Source organism: Crotalus tigris, unplaced genomic scaffold (genome assembly GCF_016545835.1).
Source record: "Crotalus tigris isolate CLP2741 ecotype Arizona unplaced genomic scaffold, ASM1654583v1 scf7180000018825.4774228, whole genome shotgun sequence".
NCBI lineage: Eukaryota > Metazoa > Chordata > Lepidosauria > Squamata > Viperidae > Crotalus > Crotalus tigris.
Window position 1 is genome coordinate 3,770,212 of NW_024097215.1, and position 25,925 is coordinate 3,796,136.

Genomic DNA, 25,925 nt, shown 5'->3' on the forward strand with positions numbered 1-25,925 from the left:
TCAATCTGTGATCTCTTTGAGCGTGGTGCTATTCACTATCAATACCATTGGACCTGACCAACTTGGTTTTTTGCTTGCAGGAAAAAGTTTGGCTTACTCTCCAAACCAGATTCCTGCTTGGTGACTGCCAATAAAATCGAGTTATCATAAGCCAACTCTGACTCCTAATTTCAAAGTTAGAATTCCCATTTTGAAAATGACGGTAAATGTTTCCTTCAAAGCAAGGTCCTCGTTTCAGAAACTTGTCCTTGCTCTTGAAAGAATTAAGACGTAGGGAAGGGGTGTTCTAGAATTATCAATGACCTGATAGTGGAAAGTAATGCAAGGATCCACATAAACAGGCAGACAAGGGTTTGGCAGTTTGCAGAATTCCACCATATCAGCAGCTTGCCTGAAAATAGTTTTTTGGGGGGCGGTTGAAGAGTTGCTGTCTGAGCTTGTGTGTAATTACATCACTTCTTCGCTAACAGGATATATGATCAGTTCAATCTAGCATGCTCGGATTTTGCAGGACTAAGTACCGGTAGGTGATAACATGAGCTCACCTGGATGGAGAGAATCACTCTTTCTGAAAATAAAAGCCCATTTTGTGGTTTGTCTCTTACTTTATGTGTCTACCCAGTAAAATCCAGAAGGGGGTCAGCAGTTCCTTATTATAATAAATGTCCACAAAGATAACATTCAGAATCTCATCTCTTATCTCGCCTGCCTCTTTCCAAGTGTAAGGCTTTCCAGCGAAGGTTTACCATTTGTTCTTTGACTGTACAGGTGATCCTCGACTTAACCACATTTTACAACCTTTCCTGCCACAGTTGTTAAGTGAATCGCTCCAATTGTTCAGTTAGTAACATGTTGTCAAATGAAATTGGCTTCCCCAATTTTCTTTGCTTGTCAAAAGATCACCAAAGTGGGACACTGCGACTGTCATAAATATGAACCAGTTGCCAAAAGCATCTGAATTCCGATCACATGAGCCTGGGGATGCCATAAAGGTCGTAACTGTGAAAAACAGTCATATGTCACTTTTTTCAGTGCCATTGTAACTTTGGACGGTCACTAAACGAACTGTCGTAAATCGAGGACTCCCTGTATTTGAACTTTGAAAACTCTTCACAGAAAGCTCTCTTCAGTTTCTGCCAGCAGGGGGCGGCGTGCAACAAAGAATGCCAGATTCTTGCAAACGCCAACTTTTTTTTAAAGAATCCATTCCCTTAATATTTACTAACAGCTGATCTGCTTCACTCTGGAAAGCAAAATGGGGGCTCCCTGCAGAGAAGGAAAAAGGAAGGACTTTCCCTAAGCTGATCCAAAGGAATATTAATAGAAGAAATGTTGAAAATAGGATGATGACACTTGCATGTTTACTAAACCCTATGATTTGGCAAAAGGAAAGAGAAGGCAGAGCAAATCTATGCAGTTGCTAAGAGACGACAAAATGATGGCACATAAACATTATCGATTGAGATTTGCAAGAGTTCGTTTATTAACCCATCCCCCCCCAAAAAGCCCAAAACACAAAGACCAACCATGCTGACTAGAATTAGTTGGAGTGAATGGAATGGAGTTTTCTAGAAAAGGGCATGGTTGGTTAAACTCCGAACACCTTTCTGAGGCTCCATTGCAACATTCTTGGCAGATTTGGAAGTGATGTCTTTGTAGCATGTGTGTCAAGGTTCAGAAGCAATGTAACAGGCAACCCTGCGTACATTAAGCTGGTGTAATGTCCCCCCCCCTATTTTGGGAAAAAAAAAGATGCTGCCTCCATTGGAGTTGTGTTTCCTGAGATTTTGGGAGGCAGGAAGCTTCTGCTCCAAAGTTTGTGGCCAAGATCACCACCAGGTCTAGTAGGAAATCAGGATGTCTATGGAGATTCTCAACCATCCAGGTCATGTTTGTCCCAAAACTGGACTTTTTTGTTTTTGTGTTTTCTTTGAAACGTTTTCTTTGAAAATGTTACAAGGGGGGGGGTAACAACCCCAAGAAAGTCCAGTTGCTTTTTGAACGTTCTTTGAAAATGTTTCGCTTTTCATTCAAGAAGCTTCTCCAGTTTTGACTGAATGGTGGAAAATAGAAGGATTTATATTCTGCGCAGTCCTTAGCACGCTGAAGGTCGAGCGTTGGAAATCGGGAGCTATAGGATAGTGGCCATCCAAAGCTTGTGACAACATGTCCTCTCCTTGGATGTGACTAATGTCAGAAACCTTTACAAATGTTGCAAAAAGTCCTATCCTTTTTTGTTGTTGTTGTTGCTTTCAAGGCTGCTGTCTCCAGGTGACTGCCTGAACAGCAGCTTTTTTGGTAAGGTTTTTCAGAAGTGGTTTGCCATTGCCTCCTTTCTAGGGCTGAGAAAGAGGGACTGGCTCAAGGCCAAAACTCACAACCTTCTCCAATACACCAAACTAGCTCTGTTATCAATAGCTGTAGCATTCGGAAATTGCTTTGTACCCCTTCTCACAAATAACAGGCGAAAAGTGAACATTTCAGAATGTTTTATGCAGTTTTATTCTTTTATTTATTGCACCTGTTTTACTGTTGTTTTAATGACTGGCCCTGGACCATAATTAAACAAGTTGCTTTGTAGGTGAGATGAGCAGTTTCCAAATTTTTATATACTTATATATGTGTTTTGTGTATGTGTGTGTGCGTGTGTATGTATGTATTTGTATATATATAAAAATTTGGAGCTGGAAGAAACATTAGAAATGCTAATCTATTTTACACACATACACAAACAAACATGTATATGTAGGTATAGGTGTAGGTATATGTGTATATCACTGCCTATCTATCTATCTATCTATCTATCTATCTATCTATCTATCTATCTATCTATCTATTGTCTCTAATTATACTAAAAATGTGAATCCCGGGTATATTCATGTTGAGAAAAGTAGTCGAACACCGGGATAAATAAAAACAACTGTTTAATAAATTATGAAACAGTTGTTAGTTTATTAAACAGTTGTTTTTATTTATCCCGGTGTTCGACTACTTTTCTCAACTATCTATCTATCTATCTATCTATCTATCTATCTATCTATCTATAATTCATCTGTCTATCTATCTATCTATCTATCTATCTATCTATCTATCTATCTATCTATCTATCTATCTATCTATCTATCTATCTATCTATCTATCTATCTCAGCCAGTGGGGCAGTGGTTCTATAATGCTTTTAAAAGGGATCGGTTTTGAAGCCCTATATAAATCCCATCCATTTCAAGGGCATTCTAGCATCATTGCTTCACTGGCTGGGTAACCTCTCTCCATATAGAAAAAGTATCATTCCAGCTACAAAAAAACCCCCAAAACCACCCACTCCCAAGGGGAAATCTGCCAGTGACTTGACTTGTTTGAAGGCAGTTTTTCTGCATGTGTGGAGCACAGCATGCTAACCAAAATACGATAGAACTGGGAATGCATCAGCACCACAGTTTTCCTTCTGAATCAAGATCTTCAAGAACGCGAAACAGGGAGGATTGAAATGACACGCTGTAGATTACTGAGCGCTGGGTCCCTGCAGTTCTAATCTGCCCATATTTGGAGATTTGGTTAAATCCTGATTTAAGAGCATGTTAAATTTGTTACTCTGCTGTCCAAATCTGATTAGTCTGGAAGCTGGAAGCAGACATTGGCTGTTTTCATTCTGAGGGTAACTTCTCCATCTATTACTTATCTCAGCAGAACACTGAAAGGGGGGGACTAAATCTGTTACTTTTCTAAGTATGGGGGGGGACTTAAATTAAGTCACGTGAGGATTTCCAGAGAGATGTGCATCAAAAGGACCTCCATTTTTTTTGTTTTCTTTCTTCTTGTGATTCATTTCTTGGTGGGTTTGTCATTATTCCAAAGTTAGCTAATGAAGAGACTAGCTTTTCTAATGCTTCTTCCAGGTGTTTTGAACTACAAAACCCATAACCTAAGAACCATGAGCAGTTGGAGGTTAGGGGTAATGTGTATTGGACTGTCCATAAGGAAAGAAGCTGTAAGACCTGGCCAGTGCTAATGGGAGCTGCAGTTTGAAAAATTTGGAGGGGGAGCTGAATGAACCTAGTCAGAATAGCTTCAAAAATATAGCCTTTAAAATACAACCGACCGCAGTTATTTTTTTTTATATACAACCCAAAAGACTGTCTTCAACTAGAAAAGGGGTAGGAAAGTTACCAGCCCAGGTTGTATTCTTTACATTGCTTCATAATAGCTGGATTCACATAGATCAGTGGTTCTCAACCTTTTTAATGCCGCGACCCTCAACCGGTCGTAAGTCGAGGACTACTCAACTGGTTGTAAGTCGAGGACTACTCAACTGGTGCAGCACTGTTTGCAGAATGGGACTTTTGGCGGGCTCAGCAGGGCAGAGACAGCCTGGACAATTCCTATTGGCTTTTGAAAGCCAATAGAATTAGACTCTATTCAAGAGAGTCTATTCTATTGGCTTTCAAAAGCCAATAGAATAAAAGGGAGTAGCACAGCTAAGGAAAAGGGGGAAAAAAATGGCGGACTGCATTGTTTGGCGACCCCCGTGAAATGGTCGTTCGACCCCAAATGGGGTCCTGACCCACAGGTTGAAAACCACTGACACAGATGATGCAAAGTCCTTATTGTGGAGCTCAACCGTAGGTGACCGTACAACAGATCCATGGATGTATTTTGGAACCATTCTGAAGTAGCTTCCCGCTACTCTTTCTGCAAGGTGTATTTATTTATGAGATTTACAGGCTGTCCCAACTCGTTATAGTTCCAAGCAGCTTATATGTAGTAATACGACAATAGTGTCAATGCTGTGACATTGGATGTTCCTGCTCTGACAACTGATGGAAACTGCGACCATTTTTACTTTGCTTTTAACATGCTTTTTCTTCTGCTTAGAAATTAGGTGTTGAAGGGAGGATGGGGTGAATGCCTGAACTCAGCTAGCCATAATAACAATGCAGCTCCATGGGAACTCAAGGATACAAACCGGCTGAGGAGCTGGGGAGAGACCCGTGCTCCCAGCTAATTGGAGAATGTGATTTATGACTGCTTTGTGGGGGTGGGACTTGCAATTTGTTACTTTGTATCTGGGAGAAGGGAATCTAGTTTTGGGTTCAACTATGTAGTGCCGATACTTTGTTTCCTGAATAAAATGTTCTTTAAGGAAGAATTCTTGCCTTGAAGTTCTTTAATGAGTTCCATCTATCGGAACCATGACAAATAGAAGATACAGTGAAAATACCGTATCTGAATTAGATCATCAAAAAACATTTAGAAAAACCCGTCATTGAAAAAGAACCAAAACTTTACAGAGGAATCTATCATCCACTCTGATCCAGGCCTGGACAGAGCTAAGTTTTAAGAATTCATTTAAATAGAGGCTTGGGGGGGGGGGAATGCCTATTTAAATGAACTTTTGGGAAGGGGATGGTGTTCTAGAGGGCATGGGAATTTGTTTTCAAATCTTGCTGAGATTTTGATGCATTGGTGTTGGAAGCTTGTGGATGCAGGAGCTTTTTCTTGTAGCTAACTACAACTGAATTTCAAAATAACTTGAAAGACAGATAATTCCCCCCCCCCATAGATTAATCTTTCTCAATCTTGGCAACATTAAAGGTGTGTGGATTTCAACTCCTAGTATTTTCCAGCCAGGAATCGTCTTAAAGTTGCCAAGGTTGAAAAAAACACAAAGCTACAACACAGTTTGCTTATTTGTAGCTTAGTGGATTGTATGAGCCGACCTGTATGGTTCCTAAGCCACACTTTCTTGCTTACCAAATGAATCCCACCAATTGTGTGGCTTAGCTGTGAAATCGCCAATCTATCCTTTTTCTTCTTTGATGTATTGTTTGCCTATTACCCATTTTTGTTCGTTTTCCCTGGCTGAAGAGCTCTGATGAACTGCAAAGCTCGCTAACAGGTCTGCGTGTCTGATTCGGTGTCGTTTCCCCTGTCTGGGCTTCATTGTCTCAGCGCCCAAGCCAGCTTCTCCTGCAGCAGCATCAGTCTTTGCATTGAGTTAGATCAGGGATGTCCAATCTTGACCACTTTAAGACCTGTGGACTTCAACTCCCAGAATTCCCCAGCCAGCATGGCTGGCTGGGGAATTCTGGGAGTTGAAGTCTACAAGTCTTAATGTAGCCGAGATTGGACCCCCTTGAGTTAGATCAGGAGTCCACAACTTTCAGACTTGTGGACTGCAAGTCCCTGCTGGCTGAGGAATTCTGGGAGTTGAAGTCCACAAGTCTGAAAGTGGCCAAGGTTGAGGACCCCTGAGTTAGATGTGGGGTATAAATAACCACGTCCAATCAAAAGCAACCCTGCACAACGGAATTCCCAACTGCCCCTCTCCAGCCCTGCCTCACTGTTCCTCCCCCCCCGCCCCATCCTCCCCAGCCCCTCTAGTGTCACCTGTGGGCAACGCCCCTCCCCTTTTCCACCTGATAGGCCCGCCCCTCCCCCTCGCTCCGGGGCTCCTCCCCCTACGCCACCTGCTGGACACGCCCCACCTGGAGAACTCCTCCCCCGCCTTCCTTCGCGCTCGCGGGCTCCGGCAGCTGCACCTGCTACTCCGGCTTTCTCCTCCGGGCGAGCGGGACGAGCGCTGCGCCCCGGGTCTTCCTCCGGGGTGGGGGGGGAGCCGGCGCAATGGAGCCGTTGGCGCTGGCGCTCGGGATAGCGGCTCTGCTGGGTGAGTGAGGGGCTGCCAAGAGGGGGAGGAGGCGGGCGGGCGGGCGGGGGCTTGGGCTGGGGGAGTAAAGCGCCGATCCTTTACCCGTCGCCATCCTGAGTATTCAGTCGAGGAAGGAGGAAAGCGGAGGAGGGTGGGTTTCTTGCGATGCTCGGAGTTTTCTCCCGCGGGAGTTTCTCGAGGTTGCAAACTTCGCAGGTCGGCGTCCCCTTGGGAGGCAAGTCGTGGTGAGAGTAACCTCGGAGTAACCTAGGTTCAGTCTGCAAAGACCCCGGTGGGGGAGAGGAGGAGGGGAAATGCGCGGGTTTAGCCGCTGCCACTGAGCAAGGGAGGGGTGATGGGCAATTGAGGAGGGAGGGGGCTGCTGGAAAAATTGGGGAGCTGGGTGGGGTGTTCTCCACTTGGTTGATTGAGGAAAAGACCCCTCCTGAATCCTGGCTAGCGACTGTCAGCCCAAGCAAAAGACTCCGGATTAGCAACGCGTGAGAAGGCGCAGCTGGGTTTGCGCTGGGACGTCCTTTTAAGTTCCCAACTTAGGGGCGCAGCCTTAGCCTGCCTGCGGTGTGTATGTCTGTGTCACTATAATTACAGAGCCTGAGCTCCCTTCCTCCCCCAGCGTCCCCCCCCCTCGCTAAGATATGGGCAACATGGTTTGCAGGAGAAAGCTAACTTTGTCGACCATTCCTTCAGTTAGGCTAATTGGGCAACCTGCTTTGGTTTCTGCAGAACCCAGTTAGACCCCCTGCAGTCCTGCGTAAGTTCTCCCTTTTGCCTTCCTAGTCCTTTTTATTATTTTGCTTTTCCATCAGCACCCGCGGAGTTCTCATAAGCACATCGGCTAGGAATAGTCTCAACGAAGGAGGAGGAGTTGACAGTCGTAACATGTCTGGCGGAAGATCCTTAAGGAAGATGCCAGCTTCTCTGGCACTCCTAGAGTTGGACCTCAGGCCACGGGGTGTGTGTGTGTGTGTGAGGGGGAAGGCACTCACATTATTGCCTAAAAGAACGGTGGGGCCTCTGTGAGTAGCCAAACTGACAGGATTGAGCGTTGCCATGATCTAAAGAGGCCTCATCCAACTTATCAATTTCAGTAAGCAGTTGGCTAAATATACTCATAGTTACAGGTGCTAAAATTATTATTGTGTTCTTTAGAGATTTGTTTTCCCTTCCCTAAAATAAAAAAAAATAGTGTTTGTTCCCAGGAAGATGTATGGCAATTTAAAGCATGTCATTCATCAGCCTGTTAAACCTGGGTTTTAAAATTATTTACCTGCCCTGCTAACTTAGATAATAATTTATCTGGAATAAAAGGCTGATTCCTATCTCCCTTTCTTTGCTTTGCCCTTCCTGCTTTATATTGAGAAACCAGCAAAGACCACCTCCTACATCATGGATTCTTTTTCTGTGATGTCCCCAGATCCTGCATAACAAATGAAGAATGTTTGTTTTAATCCAGTTGGTTGCCGTTTAATGAGGAAAAATAAACATGCATCCATTAGTAATAGACCTTTCAAATGAAAGGTCCCCAGAATTCCACGCATTGTGGAATTATTTCATTTCTTTCTTCTTTTAGCCTAAATTTTCTCTGGTAGCTTTGTAGATGGAAGAAAGTGATGTCTACTAGTCATGAGGAAGAAAAGGTTGAGAGCACAGTGACTGTGTGAAGGAAGTCAGCTGAGAACCCTGGAGGTTCTATGCCAGGTTCTGCAGATCCCATGAATTAATATAATAACCTGCTTCTCTGAATGGTGATCTGTTAGGAAAGTGATAAGTATAAGGTTTAAAGCGTTGGACTTTGGAAACCTATTTTCAAGCCCCACACACACACCATCCCTCTACATTGTGAAGCGCTCTTAGTAACTTTTAGCCAGTCACTCTGTTTCACTCCAGGTTACCTAACCTAGTTTGGGAAGTAAAATTAGAGGAGAACTCAGTCACCAGGCAGATTGCCTTGAGTCCTCAGAGGAATTGTGGAAAGCAAGTGCAATAGGTTCAGGACCATATAGGTTGGAAATATGCCCAAGAAGCCTTCAACCTGCAGTGGATAGACCAGGGGTCTTCAAACTTGGCAACTTTAAGACTTGTAATGTTATTCAGATTATGTTTGTTTATTTGTAACCCTGTAATCAGCTCTGGGAAGTAGGGGAGGGGGGAGGGATTAGGGATATATATTGTGTGAAATTTTTAAAACTTTTAATAATAATAATAAAAAAGACTTGTGGACCAACTCCCAGAAATCCTCAGCCAGCCCTGGCTGGCTAAGGAATTCTGGGAGTTGAAGTCCACAAGTCTTAAAGTTGCCAAGTTTGAAGACCCCTGGGATAGACAATGGCTAGGGTTTACAATATACTTAGCACCTAAATACTGGGGAACAGGCACAGCTTCTGGCAGTGTTTTTCAAATAGATTGGCTGAAACGAGAGAGGAATTGCAGTTACAAATACCATCAAATTCCTTAGCAGCCCATTATTCATGGGTCGGGTTACCTAATAATAATAATATGGTATGAGTTTATCCTTTATGATATCTTGGTCCTCTTGGGAGTAGACTTCAGACTCACCTGGGAGTTGATGCAGAAGCTTCAGCCACTAAGATGTACACCAGTGGATTCTGCTACCTTAGCGGATCCACCAGCTTTTTATTTTGCTGACATCAGCAAAAGGGAAGACAAATGAGGGAAGGGAGGGAACCCATTCTTCATCAATAGAAATAAAAATATAAAACCACCGTTGTCCGATCAGCCAGCACTGATGTCGGCAATTCCGTAGTGAAAAAGCTGAATGCCATTTTCACTGAAGCTAAAATGTGAAACCTTGTGTTCTGCCTTTTAGAAGACAAACTGGAGTTATTCATCCCTCTGAAGCAAGGAAGTACTTCTTATTTTAAATATTATCTTGCAGGAAGGGTTATTCTAAGCTGTTAAAGGCATTCCCGTGCAATGGATTAACTTGGAGTCCTTGTCCACCATTCCAGGTGGCCAAAAGCCAGGACTTTCCCCTACTTGTTGCTATTTCCATCTTGGCTTTTTCCTCTTCTCTGCAGAGTGATACCATCTCCCACTGCCAGTAGTAGCTTCTGTTTCTCGTTCCTGTAATTTCTTTAGGTTTCAGTTCAGTTTCCTATTCACTAAGCAATAGGGCTGTGCATAGATTTTGGATTTGAATGCCAAACATGATTAGGTGCCTCCTGAGTGAGTATAGAGACCCTGTGGGGGATATTTATTTTATTTATTAAATTCTACACTATCCATCCCACCTAGGTGTCTTTTACAGCAACATAATAAAACCATATAAACACCTGTAAAAGACACTAAGGCACCTAATCGTGTTTGGCATTCAAATCCAAATCTATGCACAGGGCTAAGAATGAAGTTTACAGGTAACAATAAATCAGGTTCAAAACCTTCCACCTTCATCCTTGAGAGAAGAGGGAAGAACTCAGAAAAAGCACAGCCACTTTAAGATGTTCCAACCAGTGCAGCTTGCCCATCAGATGTGCTCAGAGTCTCATTCTGCCCTTTGAATAGAAAGAATAAGTTGCCAACAGAGCACAAATTTCTGGAATTCTTTTAAACTCATATTCCGGCTTCGAAGTTTCCAGTTCGGTGAGGGTAGGGAGACAAGAAAAGAGGCAAACATTGAGGCAAACTCTTAACTCAGATCCTTGGATTATCATTTGCCTGACCTTCAGTCAGAAGGGCCAAGGGGTGAGGCATATGGGAGTTGTAGTCCAGGCTCTCTGGAGAGCACCAGATTGCTTCCTCGTGCGTTCCAACTCTTTACAAGCTTCCTGGTTTCGGAGAGTGAAAATGGGGCACCCACTTTAAAACCGGCTTGGCTTTCTGCCTTTGTGAACCAGGGCTCTTTCCTGCTCCTTTGTTAGTTTGTGCTGTTCAAACCTGGACTGTAAACTCTTCATTTCGACGCAACTGATAATCTCTGTCAAACATTGTTCGAATGCCAGAAACTCTCGAGCTAATAATATCATGAAAATTTTCTGTGAAACCAGGATTTCTTCTTAAACGAGATATTCCTGTAGTCAGATTTAGGACTACAGTTGGCCCATCAATCCTGGTTGTCTGAGAAAAACCAATGAGTGGGAAGAGACAATGGTTTTCACAGCTTGGGCATAATGGTGAGGATGGAAAGGGCTACCTTTGATGCAAACTACGTGGCTTTTGAGTTTGTTGAATTCTGGACTCCTTTACTGTAGAGTGTTGAATATATGTCAGTGGTGCTTCCATAAGTCCCTGCTTGTTGTAGCAGGGCTAGCATCCTATTATTATTTTTTGGTAAGAAAAATACAGTATTAAAAATAAAATTGTGACAATTGGTGACCACCTAAGGAGATCTCCATAGGGATGTGGGTAACAGACCCTGATCTGTGTCTACCAGGGAAGCTATAGAAGAGAAAGCATCTTGGTGCCCTACAAAGGTCAGATGTTCAGGGAGAAACAGAATTCAGACCAAGATGATCTCCGTTCCTTGTCTTCCCTGGTTTCGCATTGTTGATAAACAGCGAGGTTTTTGTAGAATAGCAAAACTTGGTAAAGTAAAGCTGCATCGCTTTTTAAAAAGTCAGTAGCACTGTTGAAAATTGGAAAAAAAAAATTCTTTCAAGCTCCCAGGTGAGAGTTCATTTTTCTGTTTATATCCAAATAATCTCTCTAAGACTTTAGACTTGAAAAGATCAATGTTGCGTACTGTTTTTTATTTTTATTTTAAAAAAAAAACCTCACTGAGTCAATATGTTTAACCAGACCACAGTATCTCAACTCAGTGCCCAATGTGAGAATTCAACTTGGCCCCGACGGAGGCTACCTCTGTACAGAACGATAATTTCTAAGGTGCTGGAGTGCTAATCATACCCTCTTTGATGCTAATATTTTCTCCCTTGTCTTTCTGAATCAGTCTGCGATGCTTTGATGAAGAGAAACGTGAAAAGTGAGATGGACTTGCATCTAAGGTTTCAAAATAATAATAATAATAATAATAATAATAATAATAATAATAATAATAATAATAATAATAATAAGTAGTAGTAGTAGTAGTAGTAGTAATAGTTGGAAGGGACCTTGGAGGTCATCTAGTCCAACCCCCTGCTCAGGCAGGAAACCCTATACCATTTCAGACAAATGCCTGTCCAGTTTCTTCTTAAAAACTTCCATTCACAGCTTCTGGAGGCAGGTTGTTCCACTGGTTAATTGTTCTAACTGTCAGAAAATTTCTCCTTAGTTCTAGGTTGCTTCTCTCCTTGATTAGTTTCCATCCGTTGCTTCTTGTCCTGCCTTGTCCTGCCTTTGGAGAATAGCTTGACTCCCTTTTCTTTGTGGCAACCCCTGAGATATTGGAAGACTGCTATCATGTCCCCCCTCGTCCTTCTCGTCATTAAACTAGACATATCCAATTTCAGCAACCATTCCTTATGTTTTAGCCTCCAATCTAGCAGGCCTATAGATTGAAAAAAGATCCAGTAAGCTCTGCAGAAAAATAACCAGGATGGAAATGATGACTTAGGTCTATATAGCTTGACAGATGACCTGTTAAGATCCAAAGAAGGATGACCAGATGGAAAAGATGGTGGGCATGGGGTTATTTGAGCTGCAGAACCCTGTTCTCAAAAATATTAAATCTAGAAAGATCTTAGGCATGTTCCTAAATCATTTGAATGAAGTCAGGTGCCTTTGGTTGCTGCTGTAATATCCTTTCTGACCCCCCAAGTCCTACGTGATCAAGGATATTACAAGTTAGAGTTCTGCTTCCCTGTAAAGGAAGTCATTTTTTGTGTGGGATAACTTTCAAAGGAAACGAATGCAATGACGTTCAGACACGAGGCTGGGAACATGTTCTGCTTCTCCCAAGAGACTAGATTGGGCGGGCCCATGTTTTCACTTCTGGCTTGGATACCCAGGATCCTATAGTAATATTCTTAACTGGGCAGAGGGAAGAAAAAGGGGCAGCATCAGGAATATATAACTGACAAGTGCTAAATACAGTTGTGTATTATGTTTCTTCGTAAAAACAAAATTCTTGACCAAGCGGGCAATGCACTAACTAGATACCTTTGGTAAAGTAACTGAAATTGCATATTGGTATTTAATTTTCTGATCCAGACGTTCTATTCTTTTTCTCATTTCATGTGTATCTGAAAGAACAATCAATGCCAAGATGCTAATAAGCTGCCTGTGGAGAGGGCAGGGGAGAAGCGGGGGTCTCCCAGTACTCTTAAAAATGAAAGAAGGACATAAAGGGAAAGAGTCGGACCACAACAGAAACAGTCTATAAAGTTGTAACACAATAAATAGGAAATGCTTCATGTACTTCTTTTATCCTGAGAATGAAATCTGAAGTGTTTTAGCCACTGGTTGGGATGAAACTGTTCTGTCCCACTTTCAGAACTGACTTATCTTCTGAGGATGAGAATGTTTCCACCTGTCACATGGAAGAATTAACTCAAAATAAGATAATTTGGCTCTAAAAAACTCCAGTGGCAGGTTGCAGCCCTTACGAGGTAGACCAGACAGGTGAGGGGTCTTTGGGGCTCTCAGTTTCTTGCTGACATTTCATTAGGTAACTAGTTAGGTAGCTAGTAAGGAAACTTCTGCAAGAAAACAACCAAGCTCCGAGAGCACCAAAGTCCTCATTTTAACCCTGAGCTACACGTTGTTGTTGCAAAGTTGTGTCTGACCCATCGCGACCCCAGGAACAACGTTCTTCCAGGCCTTCCTGTCCTCTACCATCTTCTGGAGTCCATTTAAGCTCACGCCTACTGCTTCAGGGACTCCATCCAGCCACCTCATTCTCTGTCGTCCCTTTCTTCTCTTGCCCTCAATCTTTCCCAGCATTAGGCTCTTCTCCAGTGAGTCCTTCCTTCTCATGAGGTGGCCAAAGTACTTGAGTTTCAACTTCAGGATCTGGCCTTCTAAAGAGCAGTCAGGGTTGATCTCCTCTAGGACTGACCCGTTTGATCGCCTTGCCTTTATTTACAACCAGATGAAATAACTCTACTTTGTTGTAAGGTTACATTAATGGAATCTTGTAAATCTGAAAGTGCTTCTCTCCTCCTGTCCCCTTTACAGCCCCAGAAGTAGACAGGGTCTCTTCTTCTCAGTCTTTTGCCACACTCACATTCCAGCTATGAACTAAACTGCCTTTTATCTGTCTGTTCCTTTGTTTGCGATCATTTGCCCCATCTTATTTCCACATTTCATGTCATCAGGTAACTGGGCAATGGAAGAAGGAAAAGCTTCCAACTGCTATCTATCTATCCAAAACTATCATCAGATCAGCTTCTGAGCTTTTGATGATCATCTGATGGCCTTCCTGCTTGCCCTTCAATCTTTTAGGTCTCAATTAATGCTTGATGCAATGGTAATAATTTGTGCCACACTAATCAAGAGGATGGGTTCACGTACCCAGTAAGCTACAACATAGGATGTGGTTGTTACAGAAATCTTGTTCCACTTGGGTATAAGTCATGGTTGATGGCTTAGTGTGGTGTATGAACCACCATGATTAACTCAACAAATTGAAGCTTAGCGCGATGAGTGAAGTTGGCTAGTATCAGGCATCATCATCCAGGGTCCCTTTGAAGTCAAGGATGGAAATCAGATATGGAGAAAGTTGACTTGTTTGGAATTGCCTCTCTGATCTGCCTTGTTTTGCATGCTCAGTTTTGATTGGCCACAGTGCAAGTGATCCAGATGTCCAGATGCTTTACTGTTCCCAAAGTTCTGCTAACCTGGAAATGACAAGGATGGACATGAAATCTTCTTTAAAAAAAACAAAGAAGGTCTATGTTAACAAAACTTGGGAAGCAGCAAACCATCTAGAGTGCTTTATGTTCCTCTACCCTTGGACTGCAAGGCGTTCAAACCGGTCAGTCCTAGAAGAGATCAACCCCAACTGCTCTTTAGAAGGCCAGATCCTGAAGTTGAAACTCAAGTACTTTGGCCACCTAATGAGAAGGAAGGACTCACTGGAGAAGAGCCTAATGCTGGGAAAGATTGAGGTCAATAGAAGAAGGGGACGACAGAGAATGAGATGGCTGGATGGAGTCACTGAAGCAGTAGGTGTGAACTTAAATGGACTCCAGAAGATGGTAGAGGACAGGAAGACCTGGAGGAACGTTGTCCATGGGGTTATGGTGGGTCGGGCACGACTTCGCAATTAACAACAACAACAACTCTTGTATAGATTTTGGACCTTCAGTGAATCTGGAGAGAATATTGGCTATTAGCTGAAAGGAGGGAAATTGAGGTCTTTCCAATATTCCTGTGAGCCAACTTATTAATATCATATTAAAGCAAATGTATCTCCCTTTTGGCAGAGTGAGAGTTAAAAGCCTTGTTCTGGGTATGAACAGAGAAGTCACTTTTTTTTTTAAAAAAAACTCTCTTGAGTTTTAAAAGTTCCTCCTGCCCTGGGGTCGTGAGAAATATAACGAGGGACTTTCTCAACAAGCGTTCTGCTTAAGGCCAACTCATATCTGTTAATTTTATAAATAGTCACTACTCACAAACAAATGTTCTGCTTCTGTTGTCCCTACCCACCCACCCACTTTGTATTGAAGCAGAATAGGAAATTCCTATTTTGGCCGAGGAGAGCTAATAACAGATTTATCAGCTTAAAAGGATGGGAAGAAAAAGTGACTTATAATTTGCTGCTTGGATGGCTTCTTACCCTGATCGGTGAAATTTGCACTTATTAATGTTCGTGTCCCAGCAGAAATCCATCAAGTGGATGTCGCAGCCAAAGGGGGAAGCCACACAGGACTCTCGCTTTAATTTTGTCTTGGTTTCAGATTATATAAGCATCTTACTTTCACAGAGCAAGAACACCAAATGAAATCCATCTTCATCCTTTAATTCCAAAACGTTTAATAGCTTAGGGGGGAGGAGGGGGACATCTGATTGGAAACCTGTGCTCAGGAATTACGTGAAATGCCCCAAATCCTATTTTTGAGATTGGTGTTTTAGATTTTCATATGCTTAAATGATTAGTGTCTGGTGGCTGCTGTTGTTTAATTATCTTTAAAAAAAAAATCACGGAAGCTCTAAAATGTTCTTGCTTAGTGAGCTTTAATTCCTGCTGATGTTTCTCTCGTCTTTTTCTTCCTCTCCATCTTTTTTCTAAATTTTCTAATTTTTTTTAAGAAGATGTTTCTTCCTATAAACTGAAATGAAGGGCAGTATATGTGTATATTTTAAAATAAGAGGAATGGGTAGGAGAAGCAAGGATGGTGAAGAATCCCACGATAACTAGCATAGTCTGCTTTCTTCTTACACTAGTGGGAGGTGGAATTCAACATATCTCTCCCATAAGACTTTTTTAAGTGTTCTGAAGAGACAAAACACATGCATTATACGTGTGAACTAGGTCTCCGGTAGCATCAGGAGGGGGATCCTTAAATTGCTCCTGGCTTTGGGATTCAAAGTTGTATGAAAGGATGAGAAGTTGTTTATTTAGTACATTACTATTCCAGGATTGGATCTGGTTGGTATGTAGAGAGATCAGAAAGAAATCCCAGGGTAATAGGCTAGAACAGTGGTTCTCAACCTGTGAGTCGGGACCCCATTTGGGGTCGAACGACCATTTCACGGGGGTCGCCAAACAACACAGTCCGCCATTTTTCCCCCCTTTTCCTTAGCTGCGCTACTCCCTTTTATTCTATTGGCTTTTGAAAGCCAATAGAATAGACTCTCTTGAATAGAGTCTAATTCTATTGGCTTTCAAAAGCCAATAGGAATTGTCCAGGCTGTCTCTGCCCTGCTGAGCCCGCCAAAAATCCCATTCTGCAAACAGGGCTGCACCAGTTGAGTAGTCCTCGACTTACGACCGGTTGAGTAGTCCTCGACTTACAACCGGTTGGGGGTCGCGGCATTAAAAAAGCTGAGAACCACTGGGCTAGAATGAGAAGTTTGAAAAGCTTCTTTTCAAAGAAGTTTGAAAAGGAGAAATTTCCTGACAGTTAGAACAATCTGTGGAACGACTTGCCTCCAGAAGTTGTGAGTGCTCCAGCACTGGAGGTACTTTAAGAATAGATTGGACAACCATTTGTCTGAAATGGTCTAGGTGTTTCCTGCTTGAGCAGGGGGATTGAACTAGAAGACCTCCAAGACCTCTTCCGATTCTGTTGTTCTGTTATCCTGGGAGAAATAAAAAATTAACCACTTCTGAATAATTGACAGGAAGTCCTCTGAAGTTGACCTCAACTCAGAGGAGGCTGAATATTTGTCAACCTTTCCTCCTAAAAGGGGACATTCCTCATTCTCCTTTTGGTTTTGTTCTTACAGTGCATTCTTGGGTTCTTACGAGAAGATTCTCTAGAGGAGGAAGATCAGGTGAGGAGGGATAGCACCCAGCTCCAAACTATAATTCCCAATTCTAATTCAGTTTCCTGCCTACTGAGATGCGTGTTTCTCTCTGGTACCTAGATCAAGGTCAAGGGGATGAGAAGAGCTGTGACTGGTCAGGTGCAGTTTTTTGCCCATAGGATGCCCACAGCAACTGCTCTAGGGCGTCGGTGCTGAATTAGCATTTGGAGACCTTGCTTATGCTTGTGTGCTGATGATGCATAATTGGCGAATTATGTCTTTGATTTTTGAAAGTGTCCTTGTACTTCTCCCACGGCCTTTGTCCTAGGCAGCAAAGACAGAAGATTTTGTGCCCTTTGGAAAAATGTATCCAAGATTTTTTTAACTGGGATTAAAGAAGGAACAAGAAGGAAATAAAGCTTATTCTAAATGCACACGATGTATCAAATCTCTGTAAACCGGAATTTACCCCTTGACGGGCACGGATCTCCTTTTGGGTTTTTTAATGAGATTTTCTAACTACATTTCTGATTATTTTCCAAGGCAAAAGCCCCACGTGGCCAAAATTGCATCATAAAAACCCACAGAACATTTAAAAACAAGATAATGTTAAACAAAAACGAGATTCAATAAATAGATGAGAAGGAAAGCTTCCAATATGTCAGCTCTTGAAAAGCAACAACAATAACTGGAATTCAGCATTCCTCTGAAATTAGATAAGGGAAGGGGCCAGAGAAAAGCTAGTTCCCAAGTGGCCTATCAGAATTCAGAGCTACAACGTAAAATGGTCCTGTACACTTGGCGAATGTGTCATAGCTTCATGTGTTTGCACAAATAGTTTTTCTATGTTGGGATACTGAGATTGTGCCCAAGTTCCTAATCCTAGGTGGCAGCTTTATTACTAGCAGAGATACTAGACTATTACTAAGGTGACCAACTTTTTTACAATGAAAAGGAGGACACAAATAAATTGAAGAAAAAAATATCGTAAAAACTGGCTCGGCCCATGGAAGGTCAACCACCTGCCGTGCCCTCACCCGCAGCCGCCCCGCCAGCACCGCTGCCCTGCCATGTAGAGCGGGCCCTGAGGCTCCCAAAGCACCAGCCACACCAGCTCTGGCCCTGGAGGGCAGCCCGCCATCGACACACCCCGCCTGCAGCCGCCCCGCCAGCACCACCGCCCACCCTGCAAGCCCCATGTAGAGAGGGCCCCGCGGTTCCCACAGCATGGTATCTTCGGAACTAACTAGGAGATGGTGTAGTTGGGTAGCAGGCAGGGGTGCTAAGTTCCTGCCAATTCGCCTTCACTGCAGACAACTTGCATGTGCAAAGTTTGGCAGTTGGGTGTTTGGCACGCTTAGCAGCAATTCCTATTGGCTTTCGAAATTCAAAAAAAGGTGCCGGAATGCTGTTCTGAGCGTTCTATGAGAAAAAAAAGCCCTGCAGATTAGTCTTCAAATATTAAAAAGGAGGACATGTAGGAGGACACTTTTCGAGGGAGGACAGAACTTACAAAAGGAGGACTGTCCTCCCTAAAGGAGGACGGTTGGTCACCTTACTATTACCAGAGGATAATTCTGTGATTGTTAATGTGATGCAATCTGGGGTTTCTTCAGGGGCATATTCTGCTGGAGTGTGGTAAGGCAATTAAAAGCAGTGTGTGGTCTTGGGCTAGAAAAGATGGAACATCCCTGCTTTAGACCCTCCCAAACTAAAAAAAGAAACCAGGTGTGACTTTGGAAATGGAAAGCACCCGCTTTGTGTTTGATTGCCACCACACCTGGTAATTAGGTATTCTCCGGGATCTGGTTCCCCCTGAAATGGATGTGTCAAGCAGGTTGATAAAAGCAGACACATTCTTTTAATTTTGAATGTTTGCCCTGCCTTTAAATGAGATAACAATGCCATGTATCTGTTCAGATGACAAATGCCCAGAGCTGAACAGAGACTTCTATCCGCATGAGGTGTTTATATCTGGACACAACTGGGCTGTGCAGTGAGAGAGATCCATGCAAAATGCCATGGGTTTCTTGAAGGCTCAACGGGAGGAAGATTGTTTTTCTTGGATTACATTTAGACACTGAGATGTTGAGTAGGCTGCCTCCTTAAATTGGGGGTGCAACCTCCTCCAACTGTTCAAGGATTTGACATCAGAACATGCATATAAATTGTTTTTCTTCTTGGATGTGTCTCTCCACTTTCTCCTGGCCACCAGCTAACCTTGTATTTTTCCACCTCTGCAACTTTAGGATGTGTGGACTTCAACTCAAAGAATTCCTCAGTGCTGGCTGGAGAATTCTGTGAATTGAAGTCTACACATCTTACATTACTGACCTAACCATTGCACATGGCTAAAAGTCTGTCTGCTGCTTTCAGTTTTCTTTGCTTCAAGGTGAGAACTCTTTGCTAGAAAAGCAGAATAGCCTTATTATCTGTTATCAGGTGATGACTGCATTCTTTTGATCCTGAAGATCTCTTATCCCTAAGGTGACCAACTTTTTTACAGTGAAAAGGAGGACACAAATACATTGAAGAAAAAAATATCATAAATAAAAGAAACATTTTATTCATTGCAACAATAATACAGACAACTTGTATGTGCAAAGTTTGCCATCCAAGTGTTTTGGCACACTGAGCAGCAATTCCTATTGGCGTTTGAAAGCCAATAGTGGGAGTAGCACAGCTCATGCAAAAGTTAAAAAAAAAAAAACATCAAAAAAAGGTACCTGAACGTTATTCTGAGCATTCTATGAGAAAAAAAATAAAAGCCCTGCAGATTAGTCTTCAAATATCGAAAAGGAGGACATGTAGGGGGACACTTTTCGAGGGAGGACAGAACTTACAAAAGGAGGACTGTCCTCCCTAAAGGAGGATGGTTGGTCACCTTATTATCCCAGAAGACCTCAGCTGTCCCAGAAAGTGGCTAGAACAATCAGGCTTAAGGTTCTAGATGAGGCTAGATTCAGGTAGCAGGTTAGAAAAATCATTTTGAAAGTCAAAATCGGTCATCCTTGGATCACATTAACGGGAAATGATGGAGAGGTAAGTTGGTTGCTGGTGCCCTTCAGATAGAAGCTGGACATTCATTCAGAATGCCATGCTTTGGTATCTTTACCTACAGTTTGTTTCTGTTACTCCTGTTCATAGCGAAATTATTGCAAAATTCAGAATACCCAGATTTTTCTCTTAAAAGCTACAGTAAGCACGGCTAGCGTGAGATTTGTTTTTATTAATAATATGTCTCCCTCAGCTTTTTCATTGACTCATGAGTATACCTTGCCCACTCTAGCGTTAGAAACTCAACTGTCCTTGATGCAAAGAAAGTTTCAGTGATATTTAAAAACTTTATCTGAAATATTTGGAGCTAGGTTCCAAATCATTTGGGTGAAGTCTAAGCTCCTTCGGCCTCGCTGAGTCTTCGGCACTGAGGCTAAAATGCACTGTCACCTTTGCAGATGAGAGCTTTGCAAATCCTGGTTCTCTCTGCAAGCTGGATTCAATGACCTAAATCCATGGATTTGTATTCCACCCTCCCCTCCCCCCCCACTACCGAACGACAACATACAATAATGGGTTTGATTTATTCAGCAAGATTAAATCTTAGTCTCTTGTGGGATTCACTGACTACCACTTCTGATATAAAGCATCATTCACTTTTCCTGTAGCAGAGATACTTAATATATGCAAGGCAAGTTTACTTGTGGGAAAATGTTGATTTTGATCACGGTGGTCATATCATTCCAGATTGCAGTGATTTCATTTTAAATTTCTTTGACTAAATGTGCATTGTAAGCATAGAACTGCACTAGGTGTGACAGGTCCTCATCATTTCTGTGCGAGCAAACTGCTTCACCATCTGACATAGCTTTGTCCTTTAAAATATGCTCTTAAAATATGCATGTTAAGGGGCAGAATATACAATTTTCTCTCCCTCCCTCAAAACTCTTGGTTCTTTTCTCAGGTCCAATGCCCCCATTATAATTGCATTTTGGAAAATAAGATAAGGAGATGAATCAGTCCTGCCAGAAATAAATACTACTTATCTTCACAAAAAATAATATTCTGCTAAAATTCAGGATTTTTTTTTCTAGACAAGAAGTCTTTCTACCTTTCTGCAATAATCCTGACTCTTCTAGGGAATGTTTACAGTTTCTTCTCTTTCCCACTGTGCTGGCTTCTTCACCCATCTTCTAGTATGCCTTATGAGAGCCTTCATGCCCTGGCATAGGGTAAAGATTTAATGGCTTTTAAACAGTTAGGTGGCTAATGCCTTAATTGGCTATAAAAATTAATCTTCTGTGAATGGGTTTATATAAAAACATGGCATGTGTCCAAGACAACAGAGCAATAAACATAAGATGGTGCCATAACAAGCTCTTAATTACATACATGGCATAAAAGAAGAATCCACTGAGTCAGTAACTGATGTAAGGAAGCAGGTATTTTTTTTTTTGCTGTATGTTTTAATAGCCATTGACTTGCCTATCAGTCTGCCTACTGTCTCTAGCTTGAGCATCTGAGAACCATGTGCAGAAATCCTATCTTCAAGGAGAACCAGAATGGATAGAAGCTTATCAAACAGAAATCCAACCTAGATTTAAGGCGAAATTTCCTGACCGTTAGAACAATTAATCAGGGGGATGACTTGCCTCCAAATGTTATGAGTGCTTCATCACTGGAAGTTTTCAAGGAAAGATTTGTTTGTAATGGTATAGGGTTTCCTGCTTGAGGTGGGGGTTGGACTGGAAGACCTCCAAGGTCCCTTCCAACTCTGTTATTCTGTATTCCAGGGGTCTCCAACCCCTGGTCTGTGGACCAGTACTGGGCCGTGGCATGCCAGCAGCCGGTCTGCACAAACAAGCAAAGCCCCATCTGCAGGATGCAGGCAGCACACAAAACCACGCCCCCTCCAGTCCACGGAAAAACCTCTCTCCACGCAACCGGTCCCTGGTGCCCAAAAGGTTGGGGACCTCTGCTGTATTCCGTATGATAATTGGTAACTAATTCCTACTTTTACATTAGAGTAAACGTATATGGTCAACCCTACAAATTAATACATAGGAAGAAGATCTTGAAAAAAAACCCCAGAATAACAAAATAACTGAAGGACCTTGGAGGTCTTTTAGTCCAACGCCTGCTCAAGCAGAATACCCTACACCAGGGGTAGGCAACCTTGGCTCTTTTATGACTCGTGGACTTCAACTCCCAGAATTCCCGAGCCAGCCGTGCTGAGGGGAAAGGGAGAGGTTTTCAAGCTGAGCCACGCTGGCTCAGGAATTCTGAGAGTTGAAGTCCACGAGTCATAAAAGAGCCAAGGTTGCCTACCCCTGGCCTACACCATTTCAGACAAATGGTTGTCCAATCTCTTCTTAAAAGCCTCCAGTGATGGAACACCCACAGCTTCTGGAGGCAAGTCATTCCACTGCTTAGTTGTTCTCACTGTCAGGAAATTTCTCCTTAGTTCTAGGTTGGTTGTCTCCTTGGTTAGGTTTCCACCTACTCTTTCTTGTCCTGCTTTTGAAATGCATAAGGATCTCCCCATACTCCTAGACAAGTGTGATTATTTAGCTGAGTTTTGCAACTTTAAAAAGTAGGCAGGCTTCTAGAAGAAATAAATTATCCATTATGCTTAACAGATCAGCTATATAGGTAGACAGAAAAGTTTGGACCACCCCTTGGAAGAATAGAGGAAAAATTACCATTAACTTTATGTTTTGGCTGGGTACGGGTGCAAACTACGTTGGGCTGTCGTTATGGGAGGTTTATGACTTGTCCTTTTCCCTCTAGCTAAGATTTTTCCCGCCCCTTCTGTTTCTGCTAACATCCCATTCTGATCCATGTCCTTCTATACCTCTTCAAAGAAGCTGATTTCACTTTTGTTGCTGCTGTTCAGATCACCAGCGGCAGGAAACCTATTATCTGCCGTTTGCTCCATAGCAAGCAATTTACTTTTGTTCCTGCTAATACTGGAACCTGCTGTGCTGAAATTTTCTCCTGCATTTTTTTTAATCTATTCCAATTCAGTTTGATGGGAGGAGATGACTTTCAATTTTTTTTTTCCTCCGAGGAGAAGAACATTTCAGTGAGATTCATGGGCAGTATATGGGGTTTGCACTAACTTCTACTTCAAGGTGGTTGCAGATCATGAGTTGCCCCCCTTTTTAATTTATATTATAATCCTTTCAGTGATGCTCATTGCTGGCTATCAATATATTCAGAGACCCGTTGATTCTTCCACACTATATATCCTATGATACATTCTTTTGTCTCCTTTAGGATGTTTTTAATACAATACAGTAAGATCTTCTTCAAGGTCTTTTACGGGCATCTCATTTCAAAATAGGAAGTTATTACCTCCTCTTGAGAGATCCACCTTTATTTATTTTTATTTCTCAGTTGATGAACTATCGACAAAGTATCTTGAAATATTAACTATCGACCCTTCTCATAAAAGAGCGATTGATCAATAGCCATAACTTTCAGAAAAGTTTTCTGACTAAAGATCACATGACATCACTTACATGTAGACGTACAGCACCAGTAGATGGATACTGGCTGTATCCTTGTTCACATGGGGCAACATCAAGAGATGTTCAGGTATATGAAATGGCCAGATCACAATCCATGCTGAAAAGTTTGACGTCCCTCAGACATGATGTTGATCTTGTATTGCCAGCTCAGACTTCCTGTTATATATACTCAAGTGCCTGGAGCTACCTAAAGCTGGAGATATATTTTCTGTTTAAATACAATAATCAAGTCTGAAGAATGTGAGTTTTTACTCCCTGGGTGATTTCACTGTCCTCTAATTCTATGATGCATAACATGGGATACACCCAATGGATGTACATTCATCCTCGTGCCTTCCTCTGGCTTGTCTCCAGAAGTTGTGGGTGCTCCGTCACTGAAGATTTTTAAGAAGAGATTGGACAGCCATTTCTCTGAAATGGTATAGGGCTCTTCTGCTTCAGTAGGGGGTTGGACTAGAAGACCTCCAATGTCCCTTTCAGCCGGTGGTGGGATTCAGCCGGTTCGCACCACTTCGCAGCACTGGTAGCTAATTTTTTTTGTTGCCCAGGCCCAGAATGGACTTCTGGAAGCGGCATCCACACAGAGAACCGGTTGTTCACATATTTGAATCCCACCACTGCTTGTAGCTCTGTATTTTGTACCATAGAGATCTCTTAGCTAGATCTTTGGCATGGAGAAACTGAAGCCATCTATTGTGTTTGATGCCACTTCGAGACTTTGTTCTATGTGAGCTTTGTGCCAACTGCAACCTGAGCCAAAAACGAAACATGACCATCCAATTAGCTCTGATCTGCGTGTACACCATAGCTGCTCAGAAGATAGCAAAACGTTATTTATTCAGTGAGGATAAAGAGGCATAGTTTAACTAAAGCCAAAGCTGGTTTAAACTATTCCTGGAATACTTTTAGGGAAGTGGAGCTATTGCTCAAGGATTGATTTGAATATAAAGAATTCCAAATTTAGTTTCCAGAGTTCCTGTTAGAAAGAGGGTTGCAGGTAAAGCAGCTGGGAAAAGAATCTGCCTGGTGATTAACATCTCCTGCTTTTTTTCAAATCCTGCCCTTTATATCATCACTGTTTAGTTCCCCTGGTGAATTACAGCTAAGCTTGTAACTAAGCCCCCAAATCTAAGCTTTTGCTAGGAAGGTGGAAAATTCACTCTTCCTCGTTTTCTAAAAAAAAAAACAAAAAAAACCCAACTGTATTAATTGCAATAATGTACAGGGTGTACCAAAACATCAGCCCCCATAAGCCAATTATGATAGGTTTTATTTTTTCCCCAAAGATTATTTTATCACACTTAGGAATATTTAAAGGTCACGCATCAAGCGAGTAAGGAAATGTGTAGAAGAAAATGGCAAGCAATTTGAACATTTCATGTAATTCATAAAATAAGTTGTATAGGGCAGAGGTCCCCAACCAGTTCTGTGGAGAGAGGTTTTTCCACAGACCGGAGAGGGCATGAGTTCATGTGCTGCCTGCATCCACGAATGGGGCTTTGCTTGTTTGTGCGGACCAGTTGCTGGCATGCCACGGATCGGTACTGGTCCATGGACCGGGGATTGGCAACCCCTGGAATAGGGAGCCTGGTACAAGTTCCTGGTACAAGCCTGGTACAATATCTCAGGGGTTGCCACAAAGAAGAGGGAGTCAATATTGTTGGGGGCAATATATGACTCTGTAAACCGCTTAGAGAGGGCTGTAAAACACTGTGAAGCAGTATATAAGTCTAGGTGGTATTGCTAAATGTTAAGTGCTATTTACAGGAGAGAGACCTGGAACCAGCACCTTTGGATCGGCCTCAGCCTGTTCCTAGTCATCAAATTGTAACCAAGGACTTCTTGGCAAGCACATTGTGTACACATAATAGGAGGTGAGAATTGCTGCAGCCATGTGGAACCACCACTGCAACCACCACTGCGCTGGCTCCCTCTAAGTTTCCTGGTCTAATACGAAGTTGTGTTTGACCTTAAAAGCCCTAAGGGGCTTGGCTTCTAGGCACTTAAAGGGCCATCTCTTCCAAGCCAAACCAGTGTATTTCGTTTTCTGGTCTCATTTGGGACAAGTGAGAGTGCTCAGCCTTTTAAGAGATGAGATCTTTAGAGGCCCAGAACCGATGATTTTCATGTTCTAGAACAGCCTCCCTTCTGGAGGTCCAATTGGCATCCATTAGGATGTCTTTTAAGATAGGTTGCTAAAATAGGATTATTTCACAGGCAGTTTGAATTCATTCCTGGGTGAATTCCTTTAATTCCTTTAATGGGTCTTGAGGATTAAATGGACAAATAACCAACAGTACCTCATCAGACCAGATTATTAAACGCATCTTCCAAATTTGACTGAAATGTATCTAATCCCTGCCACCGAGATGCCACAAGTAATTGCGTTGAACTAAACATTCCTGTTCCTAAAGA

At 42.5% G+C, this 25,925-nt stretch overlaps 1 protein-coding gene across 1 annotated transcript in view; it reads left to right on the plus strand.

Annotated features, from left to right (window-relative positions):
- Nucleotides 1-6,514: 6,514 nt before the first annotated feature.
- The window catches only part of ESAM (endothelial cell adhesion molecule), a 56,501-nt gene continuing 37,090 nt past the window's right edge, over nt 6,515-25,925 (plus strand). Inside the window, exon 1 of the mRNA XM_039356529.1 lies at nt 6,515-6,666. Coding sequence (XP_039212463.1) covers nt 6,624-6,666 — 43 coding nt within the window. The 5' untranslated portion in view covers nt 6,515-6,623. The remainder of the gene's footprint in view (nt 6,667-25,925) is intronic.